Source organism: Furipterus horrens, unplaced genomic scaffold (assembly GCF_987537825.1).
Source record: "Furipterus horrens unplaced genomic scaffold, mFurHor1.1.pri manual_scaffold_2, whole genome shotgun sequence".
NCBI lineage: Eukaryota > Metazoa > Chordata > Mammalia > Chiroptera > Furipteridae > Furipterus > Furipterus horrens.
Window position 1 is genome coordinate 88,560,836 of NW_028327172.1, and position 17,556 is coordinate 88,578,391.

Sequence of the window (17,556 nt, forward strand, 5' to 3'; positions counted from 1 at the left end):
AGCTCAGGTTCCATTATTCTGCCGCATAGCACCTGCCACCTGACTATCAGTTTCCATCCCTATTGTAAGGTTCTTGACAATAAGACCACATCTGGTCTACTAGATCCCAGTACATGAGTATGTAGCAAACACTCAGTAAATATTTGGTGAACAGATGTGGACCAAAGGAAACAGTAAATTATAACTGAGCCTGCCCTGTTTCTGCAGTGAAACTGAGGCTGAGAGTTGCATTAGATGACCTTGAGAAGTTCCCTCCTGTCTATTATTTCAAGAAGACCAGGAAATACAGGAAAGCCACTAATTAGCTATTGATCCTTCTATTCATTAGATAAGTATTTATTTGAACATGCTATGTAAGAACACTGAGCTAGGTCCTTCAAAGAAATATGAGCTGCTTAAACATTAAAACTCATGTTCTTTCTTGGACTGGACTAGCCCTGCTTGATCCACCTTAGCACCTGGGTTCTGGGAAAAAAAAAAAAAAAAAAAGACAGCCTGGGATATGGATGATGGGGGCTTCTGAGAAGGGCTGAGTTACTTCCTATATATTTGCTATATTTTTCAATCAGATGCCAAATGCCTAAGGGCATCTACCACTCTACTGTCAATAATACTTCTCGCTCAACCTCTCCTGTCTACTCTGACATGGAGAAGGGGTGAGACCCATCATTGAGAAGTTTTCCCAGGCCGTGAAAGCTTTGTGAACTATGGGTAGGACTATGAGAGCAAAAGGAGGAACTATTAATTATTATGCCAGAGCAACAGGTCAAAATGAAGGTTGACCCCCAGGACATTTGGTCACCCTAGCTACTGTCAACACAAGGCTCAATCAAGCAAAGCCAAAAGAAGGAGTTTTTCTTGAGGTTGAAAGGACTGATGTTCTGTGATGCTCCCCTGTTCTGGGTAGGGAGAGTTCAGCTAGCCTCACAATGAATTCTGAGGGAAACGGGCCAGACGGGCCCCTGCAGCCGACCCAGATTCCTCCACTTCCAGTCCGCCTCTCCAGAGACCGATCCACCCTTCAGGTGCTGAACCTGGCCGCAAGGAACTGGGCCTCTGTTTCAATAACTTCACAGAAGCTCTGGCCCAGACAGCCTGTGGGCAGATGGGCTTTGACAGGTACCCAGCCCATGCCTACAGAGGCTGTTACCTCACCCCTGCAACCTCTCTCCATCACTGTATTCCTTCCTCTTTTGCCCTTCTTTCCTCTTCCTTCTTCTTGGTCTCCTTCTTTCCTAAAAACATAGGTGTGGGAGTCAGTCAGAACTGCTTAATCCCAACACTTTCATTTACAAGCAAGATGAAGTTCAATCTCCAAAGCCTCAGCTTGCTCAAGAGTTAACCGGGAAAGCAATGCCAGCTCCATAGGGTGAATATGAGGTGTCAATGAGAGAATGTGTGCCCCCCCACACACACACACACAAGTCCCATTCCTTTGCAATCTTCTCCTTCCCTTCCTCCCCACTCCCTCTTATCTTTACATGATATATCCCTGCTCCAAAAGACAGAAGTCTTATTGGTTAAAATTTGGTTTAAACAAACCTAATTTCCTTGGGGTTCCATCAGCAATCCCAGCTTGCTCAGCAAATTCAAACACAGTTCCAGGTCTTCATTGATGAAGTATACAATTATAATAAGGGTAATTAGAATTATGTTTTTATATTCACTTGATCTTTGCAAAAATAAAAAGAAGTAGTTAATTGTATCTATTTTAGAAATAAGTTCAGAGAAAGTAAGTAATTTCCTTGGGTAGTAGCTGGGAAGGAGAGGGCTGGAATTTGTACCCAAGACCCATAATTCCTGAGCATCAAGAGTACTAGAAGCGTTTCTGTTTCTAGGTTGGGTCATCCTCTCTTCCCCCAAGGTTTCATGTATAAAATGGGGAGGAGGGACAATTGATCATTCAGAGAGCCTAACTGGAGAGGATAGGGAAAATTCCATGCATTCAGTGGCAGAGTGGGATAATCTCTCCCTGGCAGGCCCCAAAGTTCATGAATCTAAGAAACTGTACCCAAAGACTAGGCAGAAATGATAAAGACTAGGCAGACACCATCAATCAATCACAGAACTCGGCCACCCATCCCTAAAGCAATCTCAAGGTTCTTTCTTAGGAAATGCTCCAGGCAACCATTATGGATCCATCAGACCTGTTCGCCCCTTGCTCTCTGGTGGTCAGGCTTCTGCTGCTCTCTACTCTTCATGAGGTGCAACTCCCAGCACCCTCTGCAGAGGATACCCCACCATCTTCATTTTCAGGGGCAGCTGAGAAGGTTCACCCTGCCCCCGATATTCTCCCCTTCTCCTCCAGCTACCTCCCCCTCCATGCTGCAGTCCAGCCAACTGCAGAATCAGCTGTACCCAGCAAGCAGGCTGCAGCTTGACTATGAAAATAAGTGTCTAACAGCTCTTAAGGTAATAGGCTCCTGGAATCTCTGTTCTCCTGGAGCTCCAATCCTCCTGCCTCTTGAGCTCCTACAAAATCAAAGCTGGTCAGAAGTATTCATCAGGATTATCAGTGAACAGAGATTAACATTTATGGGACTGTCCATTTCTATCATTGTACCTCCTGAGTCTCAGATTTCTCTACTTTTCTTCTTCCAGTTGGATAAGAGGTTCTTCTCATTCTGGCACCACAAAACCCTAGATGATCAGAAGTGGGAGGGACTCTAGAGATCATCTGACCCACCCATCATTTTACAGAGGTGGAAAGTGAGGCTTAGAGAGACACAGAGAAGGGGTGTAACCTGTCAAGCTAGTGCCAGAGCCACAACAAGCACCTCAGTCTTGAGGGCTCTTAACACAAAACTGAGTATCGCTAGGCTCCAGTCCTCCCAGATATAGTATCTAAGTTCACCAAGTAGTGCCAGATTCATGGCTGGAAATGTGAGAATTATCAGTCAGCCAGTGCCATGGGCTGGTCTGAGCCCTGCATGCAGAGCTTGTACTGGCATGACTGGGTGGGGAAGGATGCAAGAGATGAGAAAGAGTAAAGGAACAATTGGAAAGATGGGATTAATCAGGGACAGCTTTCTGGAGGAGGAAGACATAAACACACAGTTTGAAAGGAGATAAACATGGATTAGCAGAAAATAAAAATGAGGGTGCTCCAAGTGAAAGAAATGTTTGTCTGGACTCATGTGAAGACTGATCTTGTCCTGTCCTATCTCCAGGTAAACTATAAATGTACTTCCACTACCAAATTCAAACTCAACACCTTAGCGAACCAAATATCCACATTATAGTTCTCTCCAGGGTAGGAGGGAGCTAACCTGGGTTCCTCCTGGGTACTTTTGCCCTTGTTTCCCTTGTTGTGAAACAGAAAAAATTGCTTGGATATTTGAAATAGGGACAGAGCTGGGAGTTAGGAAAGTGTGTCCCTAACATTTCTCCAAAGCTCTGGGTTCTGGATTTAGCCTCCCTGCCCAAGAACACAAGGCCACAACGCATTGTGGCTAGAGTTGAGCCCTGGGGTGCCAAGGCTCATCATATGATGGGGTGTCTCATCATATAGCAAAGCAGACACCACCCTCACTGACCAAGACCACCTCCACTTCCCTGCCATGCCTCTCTCTTTGCCACCCTCTCTCTTGAGTGTGAGCTAGTGCCATTATCTTGCTCTAAGCTCCTTCCCTAACTCACATCTCTCTCTCTCCCTCCTGACATGAGCGGCAAACCTACCTTCAGAGCTGTAAAGATTGGCCCAGACCAAGATCTAGATATCATTGAAATCACAGCAAACAGCCAGGAGCTTCAAGTGAAAAATTCAAGTGGGTAAGTGAGAGGACGTCCTCTGGTCCACAGGAGGCTCACACATGGAGGTGACCTCAGGGATGCAGCCAGCCCACCCTGAACAGATGCAGCTAGGACAGTGTAAGCCAGATAACAGGAAGAACTCCTGGCCAGGCAGATTGTTAAATACCAAGAGTAGAGACTCACATTTCTGTGAGGTTTCCTGTGTTGACTATTTTTTAATACAATGAATAGCTGGACAAAGTGTGCTGTTCATACCTTGGTGGTCTTTTCACCAGTTGAAGAACAAAATCATTTATTTTCTACAGCTTTATGTTCCTTATTAAGCCCAACAGGGAATAATCTAAAGGCCACTTTGTCCTTCCTTACCACTTACCCGTGCCACAGTGAGACCTCTCCACACTCCCAGCTCTCCAGAGCAGAGACTGCAGGGCCTTTGTTCATGGCCTAGTCTTGTGCCTCACTACCCTGGATTAGAACACGACATCTAAATGACAACTGTCACCTGCAGCAGAGTGGCTCAGAGAAGATGCCGGCTTCTTAGCACTCAAGGATGTTGCTGAGTACTGCTTATTTACCAAAGAGTAAACCTTGAAAAGACAGGGATAGGCGCAGAATGACCATTTGCCTGGAATTTCATTGAAATCCCATTCTTCTTCTGCTTTCCAAGCCTGCAGAGCAGCAGACACTGCTCCACGATCTGCTCTCTTCCATCTCAGATTGCCAAGAGCCCAACTTGCGCTCTGACTCAAGCAGGACCTAATACAGTATAGATGTTTATCACTGAGGGTGTTGAATCCAAGCAAATTAAATAAAACTAAATAGAGTGGCAATGTAGTTTCTATATAACCCCCCCAATGAAGATTCCATACTTCCCATGTTGGGAGGGGACTTGACTCAGTACAGCCAGAACACCTGGGTTTCTCCCTCCCAGCCAAGGCAGGACCAGAAAACACAGGGCCCTGTGTCTCCCTTCCAGACCCTGTCTCTCAGGCTCCCTGGTTTCCCTGCAATGCCTTGGTGAGTACGCCCCATCTCTGAGGGTCTGGGTCCTGGGCCAGCACTGGGCATGAAGGAAGACCTTCACTCTCATTCTTAAATCTCTCAGACTCCAAGTTTCGCTCTATTTTTGTCCCAACCTTACTTTTTGGGGCCTTGGGCTTGTAGGTCAATGATCCTTCAAGTGACTAACATTAAGAAACTTCTTCCTATCATCCACACATAACCCCACAATCTGAGTGGAGACCTGGGAGAGAGAGTAGGAAAACTGGAAAGGGCAGGACCGGGCCCCTACCCTTCTCGCTCCTTGTCAGGGCCCACATAACTTTCTTTGTCACAATCAGTTCAGTTATCCAAGATTGGGTTACCCACATTCAGTTTAGCAGAGTCACTGAACAGTTAGCATGTGTCTAACCCTGTCAGGTGCTGGTTGGAAGTAGGAAAGTAAAAGTAATCACTATCCTCAGGAGCGTATTGAGCAATGAGAGGGGTGCAAGGCCACATGTAGGAAATACCAAACTGAGTAGAAGTCACAGCTGACATGCTAAAGAGAGAGCTGCACAGTGTGTCAGGAGACCTGAGCACCAGTCCTACTGGCTTCCAGTGTGACCTTGAGCAATTCGCTTGACCTCTCTGAGGTTCATTTTACCAAGAAGCTCTTTAGCCCAACTGCCAAAGAGGATCCCAGGAGCCACCTCTCCACCCTCAGCCCTAACAGAAGAGATCAGAAGAGAAAACAAGCATTTTGGCCCAGCTAACTCTACCAGCCTCATAGGAGAAGAACTGAGCAGAGCCCAGAAGACTGAGTGGAAACTGGACAGTCAGAGAAGAAGGTCATCATCACTGCCTTTGAAGTTTAGAAGCATAAGTGCTTCCTTGTTGGACATTAAGACTTTAGTCATTATCATGTGACTGCCCCCCTGACAATAGCTAGTGTGTGGGGGCTAACACATGGTGTCTAGTGAATGAATGAATGAATGAATGGTCACATCATTTGATGGGATGAACTAAATAGCACTGAAGTTACAAAGAAGCTTAAGTTACAGACGCTACATTGAGGAGACTTAGGTCTCACTGAGAAGACAAGAACAAAGCATGACAACAATGAAAAGCTGGCCAACACCCAGGGCAGGCTATGGAAAGTCCAAGAGAGGGAACTCCCCAGGGAATGGCTGGCCAGGAGGTGATGCCCAGGCTAAATATTGAAGCATGAACTGTAGGCTTCATGAGGGGAGGGACCATGTCTGACTTTCTGTCTCATCCATTACTCTCTTCCTATCATCCCTGAGACACAGTAGTCACTCAGTACAAATCTGATGAATGAATCAATGATTTAGATAAATAGAAGAGATGATAGTATCTCATAGGGTGTTCCTTAAACAAAAACAGAATAACTTTTTTAAAAAACTATGTTTTGTAATACACCACATAAACAAAATGAAAGACAAAAACCACATGATTATATCAATAGATGCGGAAAAAGCATTTGATAAAGTACAACACCCATTTATGATAAAAACTCTCAGCAAAATGGGAATAGAGGGAGCATACCTCAACATAATAAAGGCCATATATGAGAAACCTGAAGTGAACATCATACTCAATGGGCAAAAACTGAGAGCATTCCCCCTGAGATCAGGAACAAGACAAGGATGTCCGCTCTCTCCACTCCTATTCAACATAGTCTTGGAAGTTCTAGCCACAGCAATCAGACAAGAGAGAGAAATAAAAGGCATCCAAATTGGAAAAGAGGAAGTAAAACTGTCATTATTTGCATATGACATGATAGTGTACATAGAAAACCCGATAGACTCCACAAAAAAACTACTCAACCTAATAAGTGAATTTGGCAAAATAGCAGGATACAAAGTCAATATTAAGAAATAGAAGGCATTTTTATACACCAACAATAAAAACTCAGAGATAGAAACTGAAAGAAAAATCCCATTTACCATAGTAACAAGAAAAATAAAATGCTTAGGAATAAACTTAACCAAGGAGGTAAAAGACCTGTACTCAGAAAACTACATAACACTGAAGAAAGAAATTAAAGAAGATACAAATAAATGGGAGCATATACCATGCTCATGGATGGGAAGAATCAACATCATTAAAATGTCCATACTACCCAAAGCAATTTATAGATTCAATGCAATCCCTATTAAAATACCAGCAACATATTTCACAGACCTAGAACAAATACTTCAAAAATTTATATGGAACCAAAAAAGAACCCGAATAGCCACAGCAATTTTGAGGAAGAACACAGTAGGAGGAATCACAATACCTGATATCAAACTATACTACAAGGCCACGGTAATCAAAACAGTCTGGTACTGGCATAAAAACAGACATATATATCAATGGAACAGAATAGAGAGCCCAGAAATAAACCCAGGTTCCTATAGTCAACTAATATTTGACAAAGGGGGAAAGAACATCAAATGGAGTGAAAAGAGCCTCTTCAACAAATGATGTTGGGAGAACTGGACAGGGACATGCAAAAAAATGAAACTAGACCACCAACTCACACCATACACCAGAATAAACTCAAAATGGATCAAAGACTTAAATGTAAGCCGTGACACCATAAAAGTCCTAGAGGAAAAAATAGGCAGGAAAATTTCAGATATCCCACGTAGCAACATTTTCACTGATATATCTCCTAAGGCAAGGGAAATAAAGGAAAGAATAAACAAATGGGACTACATTAAACTAAAAAGTTTCTGCTCAGCAAAAGAAAACATCAACAAGATGCAAAGGAAACCAACCATATGGGAAAATATATTCGCCAATGACATCTCAGACAAGGGATTGATCTCCAAAATATATAAAGAACTCATACGACTCAACACTAAGAAGACAGACAATCCAATTAAAAAATGGGCAAAGGACCTGAACAAACACTTCTCCAAAGAAGACATACAGAGGGCACATAGACATATGAAAGTATGCTCAACATCACTAGCCATCAGAGAGATGCAAGTAAAAACCACAATGAGATACCACCTCACACCAGTCAGAATGGCCATCATCAACAAATCAACAAACAACTTGTGCTGGAGAGGATGCGGAGAAACAGGAACCCTGGTGCATTGCTGGTGGCAATGCAGACTGGTGCAGCCACTGTGGAAAACAGTTTGGAATTTCCTCAAAAAACTAAAAATGGAACTGCCTTTTGAACCAGCAATTCCATTGCTAGGATTATATCCAAAAAATCCTGAAACACCAATTCAAAAGAACCTATGCACTCCAATGTTCATAACAGCACTATTTACAATAGCCAAGTGCTGGAAACAACCTAAATGCCCATCTGTAGATGAGTGGATCCAAAAACTGTGGTACATTTACACAATGGAGTTCTATGTAGCAGAAAGAAAGAAGGAACTTCTACCATTTGCAACAACATGGATGGAACTAGAGAAAATTATGCTTAGTGAAATAAGCCAGGCAACAAAAGAAAAATACCTTATGCTGTCACCTATTACAGGAAACTAATGAACAACACAAACAAATGAGCAAAATTGAACCAGAGGTATGTAAACAAGAAGTAGACTAATAGTAACAAGGGGGGAGGGGGGAGGAAGAGAAGGGTGTAAGAAGGGGAAGGGTCAAGTAAAAAAAAAAAAAGACATCTATGAATGACCCACGGACATGGGCAACTGAGTGGAGACTGAATGTGGGGGAAGGGAGGGGCAGGGTGCAGGGAAGCAAGAGGGGTAAAAAAGTGAGACAACTGTAATGGAAAAACAAACAAAAAAAATTTTTTTTAGTGGTTGAAAAATGAAAATATGAAAAATGGAAATGCCAGTTCAGTGAATATTAGGACAAAGATTTTCCTTCACCTTGTATATTTTTCTCCCTATTTGATCCCTCCAGAGTTTGGCATTCTAAACAAGTAAGTAATGACATAAGTTCCTTTGCATAGAACTAATAAGACCAGTTATTAATAGAGGTTCCTCTTTTTTTTTTTTTTTACCAAGTCTTTGACTGGAATGTCAAGCCTAAAGGAAACATACTTGGGCTCAGGTTGTCACCAAAAAGCCCTGAGGAACTGGGAATGACTTTCAAATGTAATAAAAGCCCGTGAGATAAAAGGCCTGGTACCATGGTTGGTTGTGCGGTCCACAGCAATCTTTCCAGGGAAGGAACGAAGGTTGTTTTCCTGAAAGATGGCTAGAAGGGACCTTAAGGCACAATGAAAAACCAGAAGGACTTGGAAAAAACAGGTGTGTACAGGCAAGGATGAATGCCAGATATGTGGCTCAGCTTCTGTGCCCTGAAGAACAGACTGAGGGTCACCCCAAATATTCCTTGGGTAAGTTCCAGCAAAGCAGAACTAAAGATCATAAGTGATCATTTGCTGCTCTTGTTATGTTTATGCAAATGAACAGGATAAATTAAAAATGGACTTAATGTAGTCCCTTTAAAGAAAAGGAGGGTAACCTTAGGGAGAAAAATCATTGTTCAAGGAAAATCACAATGATCAGTAGTAGAGTATAAAATAGGGCAACTAACCATCTTAAAAGTTTCTTCTCATTTAAAATATGGTTTCGCTTGAAAATTAAACCATGTCTATGATATCATCAAAGATATTCAAGTTGCAGGCAAATAGAATTTCAAGTGCCTTGCAACTGGATGTCTTCCCAATAAGACAGTCTTACAGATTTAGAGACTTGTTTGTGGGTTATGTTACATAAATTAACACGTGTTTTCTGTTTTCAAAGGACATAAGCCTATGATCGCATTACCTGAGTGATTGTCTGTACGCATAAGCCTCACTTAATCCTCTCTGCAGCGCTGCCTCCTGAGACTCAATGGTTTGGCTGAACTAAATGGCTGGATTGGTGAAGAATGAGGTGGTCTGTGGGCTTCACTTTAAAACTGGTTTCTCTTTTCTATCCTAATGGCTTGGACAGAAAAGGCCCAGAGGTCTGAGAGGGGGAAAACCTAAACTATTTCCCTCAGCCCAAACTAAGTATAATGGGCAAAAGGGTTTTGGACAGGTGAGATGTGCCTAGCACGCCTTCCTCCAAAGAAGCCCTCTTTTTTTTTTTTTTTTCTTTTTCTTTCTCCTAATATGGAACATTGAAAAATTAATCCCTGCCTTTTGTCATCTAGTAGTTATGGATTGAATGATGTCTTTTAACCCTTTTCGCCAAATCTGTTGCCCCCAGAACACAACAAGGATGCCAGCCTGTTAAACCAAGCACGCCGTTGACCGGAGACAGCCAACTGACCTGGAGTCTGCACGATCCTTCCCCATGTGGGAAGGCCACCCTCCCCTCCACACCCCCACTCTTATTAGGGTTTTCTGGACCCAAGGGTAGGTAGGACGATGACCATGTCCAGCTTGAAGCAACTAGAGGAGCTTGAGACCTTCGCCCATTGTCCATTACAAGATTACAAAGGGTCCTAATATTTGAGAGGGGGGGGGTAGTTACTTTTTACGAACCAGGGGTATGGACTTGGGGGGTGATTGCTGGGGGAGGGAGATGCTGGGTGGAGGGGAGCAAAGGGGAGAAAATTGGAACTGTTGTAACAATATAATCAATAAAAAACATTAAAAAAATAAAAAAACTATGTTTTATTAATTATGCTGTTACAGTTATTCCAATTTCTTTTCCCTCTGCCCCCCTCCACCTGGTGGCCCCCCTCCCTCCAGTTCTCCCCCCCTTTTAGTCTATGTCCATTGGTTGTGTATATAGTTCTTCTCAACCTCTTCTTGTCTACTCCATTCCCTCCTACTATGCTTCTTAATTCTTGTACCATCTCCCTCCCTTACCCCCTTACCCCTCCCTGCTGACCTCCCCCCAATATGTTCTCTATACCTATAATTCTTTTTCCACTCTCGTTGCCTATTTAGTTTGTCTTTGTTTCAATTCCCTAGCTTCTGTTGTTGGTTCTTGTGATGAGTTTTCATTTTAATGTTCACAGTTTTGATCCTCCTTCTTCTAAACCAGTCCCTTTAACATCTCATATAACAGTGGTTTGGATCTAATGAACTCTTTCACTTTTACTTTGTCCTGGAAGCACTTTCTCTGCTCTTCTATTCTGAATGACAGTTTCACTGGATAGAGTATTCGTGGCTGTAGGTTTTTGCTTTTTATTACTTTGAATATTTCTTGCCAGTCCCTTCTTGCCTGCAGGGTCTCCTTTGAGAAATCAGCTGATAGTCTAATTGGGACCCCTTTGTACATGATTCTTTTCTTCTGTCTTGCTGCTTTTAAGATTCTCTCTTTATCTTTAATTTTTGACATTTTGATGATAATGTGTCTTGGTGTGGTCCTCCCTGGGTTCAGCCTATCTGGAACTCTCTGTGCTTCCTGGACCTGTAAGTCTATTTCCTTCCCCAAGTTCGGGAAGTTCTGCTTCATTATTTTTTTCACATAATTTTTCAATTTCTAATTCTTCTTATTCGCCTTCTGGCAGTCCTATTATTCGAATGTTTGTTTGCTTATAGCTGTCCCAGCAGTTTCTCAGCCTCTCCTCATATTCCTCACTTTTTGTTTCCTCTTTCTGCACTGGTTGACCCTTTGTTCCTTCCCTATGTTCCAATCTGTTGACTTGATCCCTGGGTTTTCTTTCCTCACCACTTGTCTCATATGTGTTTTTGTTCATTTCAGTGGGACTAGCCTTCATTCCTTCCCTGTCTTGTTCAAGATCTTTTGTTAGTTCTGTAAGCTGCCTTATGACTATAGTTCAGAACTGAGCCTCAGAAAGGTTTTCTATTTGTTCACCAGTTGATTCATGTGTTTGCTTTTTGATCAGCTGTGTGATTGGTATTTCAATCATGATTCCTGCCATCCTGACCTGACCATTTTCATTTATCTTTTCTTCTTGGGAGGGATGTGATCCCTCCTATGCTACTGGAGGCAGAGCCCGGTGCACTTGTCACTACCGGGTGACCCTTCTCACCACACTGTGGTGCTTTGTGTGGGGGTGTGGTCCAAGATAGATTCCTGCCATTTGCTCTCTGCTGAGAGACTGGGAGCCTCCTCCTCCATCCCCACACCCTCTGGGCCTCACAGTCCAAGGCAAGGGGAGTTTGCCTTCCCCGGTGTTGGAATCACGAGCTGATGGGTTTAGTCTGCAGCCGGGTTGGTTCCTGGGTGCTTCTCTCCTCCCCTTAAATACGGGTATCTGTGCTTACTGGGTCCTGCCACTTGTTGCTGCAGCTGCCGCCTCCAGAACAGCTTGATCTCTCCGCCTCTGCTTCGCCCCTCCTACCTATCCGGATGAACACCACTTGTTTATAACTTCATACATTGGATTTTCATGTAGCTTTATTTTCTGGAACTTCTGGTTATTTCTGGTTTTGTGGTAGTTGTAGTTCTTAGTTGTGGAGGGAGACGGAGCGTGTCAGTCTAGGCCTCCATCTTGGCAGAAAGTCTTGAAGAACCAGTTTTTGAAACTTTCTTCCCACTGCTGGCTCTCAAAGTAGCCAATGGGTGTCTGTTTACTGTTACTCAGTGGGAGTGGTCTGGGGACACTCCACCTGGGCAGGACTTTCATAATTCTGCATCACTGTTTAGTTTGAAAGTCATAAATTCTCAGCACAATGGACACCCATGTTCACAATATAAACTTAGCCCATCCAAAGCTGAAAAGAAAGGAGGGAGATTGAGGGAAAGCTTGTGGTCTAGGAAACTCAATATCTCCCATGAATCTTTCAAAATTGGCCTGGTCTTCTTCACCACCAGCCCCCAGTTGTAATGGCCTGCTCAGGATAGACTTTGGGCCCTAAGGAGAGGCAGCCCCATCTCTCAAGAGCCTGACTCCTGCTTTCTCCCCACTTCCTGCTGAGTCCAGGTTGTGGGGAGAGCCTGAAGGCTCCTCAGGTGGTGTGCGGGACAAAGGCCTCTGTGGATTCTTGGCCTTGGCAGGTCAGCATCCAGTACAACAAACAACACATCTGTGGAGGGAGCATCCTGGACCCACAGTGGATCCTCACAGCAACCCACTGCTTCAGGTAAGGCCCACTCTGCAAGGAGGCTTTGTGGGGGCCAAAGCCACAGAGGCACCCTGACTGGTGTGACTCAGTGGGTTGAGCATCTTTTTACAAAGCAAAAGATCACAAGGGAGTTTGATTCCTGGGGCACGAGAAAGAGGCAGCTGGTTGATATTTCTCACATTGATTTCTCTCCCTTTTTCTCCCTCCCTTCCCCCTCTCTAAAAATAAATAAAATCTTAAAAAAAAAAATCCTGGGGCCTGAGTGCCTGGCTCCCTATCTCTGACTTATGTTCTGAGGCCCTCACTCCCCTTAAAAATGATGTCCTAGGGTGGATGTGGCCACCCAAATGAGATGCTAGACATAATAGCCCCCTCACTGAGGGTCTGAGCAGACGATGGTAGTCACCGAGCTTGACCTCTTCCAAGTTAGAAGCCGTCTGAAACCCAGTGTCCTCAATCCACCCCATATCATGCACTCCACAAAAGCTCTTCCCATCTGCCCAAGAACTATCTCCTTCTTTGCTAATCTTCCAGGTAGTGTTTTTAGGATCTAGAGTCACTGCCTCTCCCTCACTATGTCCAAAAACTTTTTTTAAAAAAGTATAAATTTCCTTGCAGGCCTGCAGGGAGATGTCTGCCCCCACCCCTGCGGAAGGACCATGCCCAGGCCTTCTTTACTTTTATTCATTCATGCAACATCTGATGAGTCCTTACTAGGGACCAAGCATTATATTATGCACCAGTGTGCATTAGGCCCCATTGCTGCCTTAGATGAACTTAGAGTCTAGGCCAATGATTCTTAACCTTTGTTGGGAATCTGACAAAAGCTATTAACCTTTCCTGGAAAACCATCTGGTGTCAGAAGGAAGAAATACAAGTACATAACATAAGTGGCCACAGTGCAAGTACTGTATGAGTACCAATGATAATGAAGAGCATTGCAGGAGGCAGTCCCAGGGCCCCAGGGCTCAGATACTGGAAACAGCCCTTTCCCCAGACCTCCAGTTAGAAGTTTTCCTGAACAGGTTTCACTGGGGGGAAAGGATCAAATTCTCTTTTAGAATTTGGCCTGTAGTGGGTGATTCTTCAGACTGTCTCTTCTCCACCACTCCTGCTTTTACCATCAGTACCTCCTAAGGTAGGGATATCCAGTACCCCAATCCCCAGGGCCCTGGGGACCCAGCCTCTGACAAAGCCTCCTCATACTTGGCTCAAGCCCTAACCCCACTGTCTCTGCCCTCAGGAAGCATCTGGATATGTCTAACTGGAAGGCGAGGGCTGGCTCAGACAAAATGGGGAACTTCCCATTCCTGCCTGTGGCCAACATCTTTGTCACTGAGCTGAATGCCACATACCCCAAAGAGAAGGATATTGCTCTTGTGAAGCTGCGGTACCCACTCACATTCTCAGGTAAGAGGTAGCACCTGGGAACAGAGCCCCTTAGGTTAGGGTATATTCCCACTCTGCCGCTAGCTCATTAAGTGGCCTTGGGCTCATCACTTCTCCTCTCAAGACCTCAGTTACCCATTTGTTTCCAGCAAGTATGCCAGCCTTACATCACTAATACCATGAAGCCTCCTCCAGCTGTTAGCTGACATCACAACACATTCCCTGCCAGAGCTTCTGAGATCTGCTCTTTTCTCCGTGTGGAACATCTTAAGTGAGGATCATAGATTTATCCAATCTTGGAGTTATGAGATCATCTAGTCCATCCTCCACCACCAACCAATGCCAAGAGCCCACACAGTATCTTGACAAGTGGTCATTGTACCCATTCACTTTCCTGCAGGGTCAGTGAACTCACCACTGTTCGGACAGCCCAGAGAATCTTGGAACATCTCTGTTAGATGCTCATGCTTATATCGTATTTAGATCAGCATTTCCAAAAGTTGGTTTGGGGGGAAAAGAAGGTTCTGCTCTCAAATCAGTTTGGGAAATATTTTTATACTTTAGCTCTCTTTTTTGGAGCACATTAGTATATTAAAGATATGGAAATTTAAAATTTTTTAAATAATTAACTTTACTGTATTTAACCCACATTTTCTAAATATATTTGACCATAAACCCTTTTTCTCCTACCCCTTCTATTAACATTTTGTGGAATGTGTGTTACAAAAAGCTTAACCACCAGACTGTGCTGAACGTTAGGTCTCCTCTGTTTCTCTGCTCCTGGTAGGCACAGTCAGGCCCATCTGCCTGCCCTTCTCTGATGAGGAGCTTACTCCAGCCACTCCACTGTGGGTCATTGGATAGGGCTTTACAGAGCAGGGTGGACGTAAGTCCTGGGCTCAGGACATAGGGCAGAGGGAGCAGCAATCAGAGGTGATAGGAAGGAGAACCATCCTTCAGAAAGACCCATCCTGGAGATCCAAACATCGAGATGTCTGGTAACCCAGAGAATTATCCTGGGTTAGGGGTAGAAGGCAAGGATGGGAATGTGAGTATGTTTTCCACTCCCAGGGAAGGTGTCTGACATACTTCTACAGGCATCAGTCCAGGTCATTGACAGGACTCAATGCAATGCAGAGGATGCATACCAGGGGGAAGTTACCAAGGAGATGCTGTTTGGAGGCATCCTGGAGGGCAGCGTGGACACCTGCCAGGTGAGGCCTCCAAGGATCATGAGGGAATCCTATGGGTAGGGATGTGGATCCTAGAGAGACAAAGTCCAAAAGCTGAATGCCCCACATGAAGTCTTGCATATGATTGGCACTCAATGTGTAGTGAAGGGAGGAAAGGAGAGAAACAGGAAAAGAAGAATTGTATCAACTAAAGATAGGGATAGATGGAAAGACGGATGGAGACAAGCAGAAAGATTTTAAGTGTATATGTGTTCCACATACAAAAATGTTGTTACCCTCCCCACCGACCCTCACTTCCCATCATCTAGAGGAGTATGAGTCTCTTAAAGACAAGAATTTCAGGTCATTTTCTCTGTAACTGTCTTTAAGCTACACTAGAGAAAACCCATCTCTTACTAGATGACTCCTGGTGCAATGTCCTTTCACCCCACCCCAGAGGATTGCCTGAGACATTCTCATTAAACTCCTAAACCTACTCCCACCTCCATTCTCAGTCACTGAATTCTTTCACTCAAGAGGCATCTTCTTAGTTGTGTCTTGAATGCCAGCTAAGCACTGGGCTTGGAGACAGTGTTATCCCTCAGGGAGCTCACAGTGGGGGACAGGGTACATAAACAGCAGTTTGGCCACTGTGTTATTAGGTTTTGAGGGAAGAGGTCTCAGGGATTATAGGAGCTAGAAAGACAGACACCCAAATAAGTGCACTTCTTACTATCTGATATTTTTTTCTCGGTCTTATTTTATGCTTGTTTATCCTCTCTCTCTCTCTCCCTTTCTCTCTCTCTCCCTCTGTCTTCCATTTGATTCTAAACTTCCCGAAGGCAGAGACCTTTGTTCTTTTCATTGATTGAACCCAATTATCTAGAACACTGCCTAGCATGAAACAGGCACTCCATAGGTGGTTAAATAAATTTGGGAAATATGATAATAAGCAAAGATAACCAGGACCCCTTAGAGGCTTTAATCTACTGGTATGAGTTGTGGATCTCCAAGACAGGGGCTATGGGCACACCTGTGACTTACTTGGCCTCCAACAGAACCCATCTGTCCCCAAAGAGAAGGATATTCTAGGATGCAGGAACAGTCTGAGCAGGGGGTGCAAGGCAGGCTAGCAGACATAGCTGGAGCAGTGCAGGAAAACAGATGGACCAATACAGGGAGGGGAAGAAGAAGCCCGCCCCTCTACCTCACCCTGCATGCCTTACCCAGCAGCCCTTGCTCTGCCCTCTCACAGGGTGACAGTGGTGGGCCCCTGATGTATCACTCTGACCTGTGGCAAGTTGTGGGCATTGTGAGCTGGGGCCATGGCTGTGGGGGACCAAGCACCCCGGGAGTATACACCAAAGTCACAGCCTATCTCAACTGGATCTACAGTGTCCAGAAGGTAAGCACATTTGCCCTACCTACTGTGCCCTCCCTTCCTTCCTCTACTTTTAGGATACCCAGTCATCCTTAAGTTTAATTTCAATGGTTTTGAAACAACTTTTTTATCCCAAATAATTTTCCCTACAAGTAAGCAACAACCTGGGCTTCCACCATTAAGAGCTGAAATTCCTTAGATCAGAGATTCCCATTAAGTGCATATACCTTAGAGTATGGGACATACCCAGGTTTACCATTGTCTATTTTCTGGCAGAATGAGGCTATCTGATACTTTCCAGGGAACAGATTCCGAGAGAAGGGGGGTGGGAAGGCTTATGAGGCTTCCCTACAGGGTAGAGAAAGGAGCAAAGAGCTTCAGGAAAAGAAGATTAATTGTGCACACATCACTGATTTGTCCACTTTCAAATCATGACTCTCTTTGTTGATCTCTTATTCTAGTCTGAGCCATGATGCTGCTGCCCCTCTGCAGTGCTGGAAACTGCTTCCCCCCTGTCCTGCCCACCTGGTAATCCCCCAGAACCCAGACACAGAACAACAGCCCCTTTGGGCACATCTCTTTGCCCATAGCCTCAGCATTTCTTGGTGCAGCAAAGGGCCTCCGTTCTTGTAAGAGATGCCATAGTCCACATGAACTCAAGAGGAAGTCAGCAGCTGACCCCCAGTGCTCTCAGTATCCCAAGGAGAGAGACACAGCTCGCTGAACAGGCCAGCCTCTGAGCCAATGTCTCAGAAGGCATTGCTGAGCCCAGAAGGAACATCCCAGCTCTACTAAATAGAAGTGGACTCTCTGAGGTGAAAGCCTAGATCACCAAGAGCTGGAATTGAGGGAGGAAAGGTCTGAGCCAGCCTTCTCTTTCTCCACCCATCCCCAAGTATACCTGGGAAATA

The 17,556-nt window shown here is 44.5% G+C and overlaps 1 protein-coding gene across 1 annotated transcript in view; it reads left to right on the forward strand.

Moving 5' to 3' along the window:
- TMPRSS4 (transmembrane serine protease 4) overlaps positions 1-17,118 on the forward strand; it is a 50,255-nt gene extending 33,137 nt beyond the window's left edge. The window contains 10 exon segments of the mRNA XM_090267352.1: positions 994-1,050; positions 1,053-1,119; positions 3,685-3,771; positions 4,730-4,770; positions 12,562-12,721; positions 13,947-14,113; positions 14,880-14,978; positions 15,164-15,306; positions 16,520-16,669; positions 17,107-17,118. Of these exon segments, the coding sequence (XP_090123478.1) occupies positions 994-1,050; positions 1,053-1,119; positions 3,685-3,771; positions 4,730-4,770; positions 12,562-12,721; positions 13,947-14,113; positions 14,880-14,978; positions 15,164-15,306; positions 16,520-16,669; positions 17,107-17,118 (983 nt within the window).
- Positions 17,119-17,556: the final 438 nt, after the last annotated feature.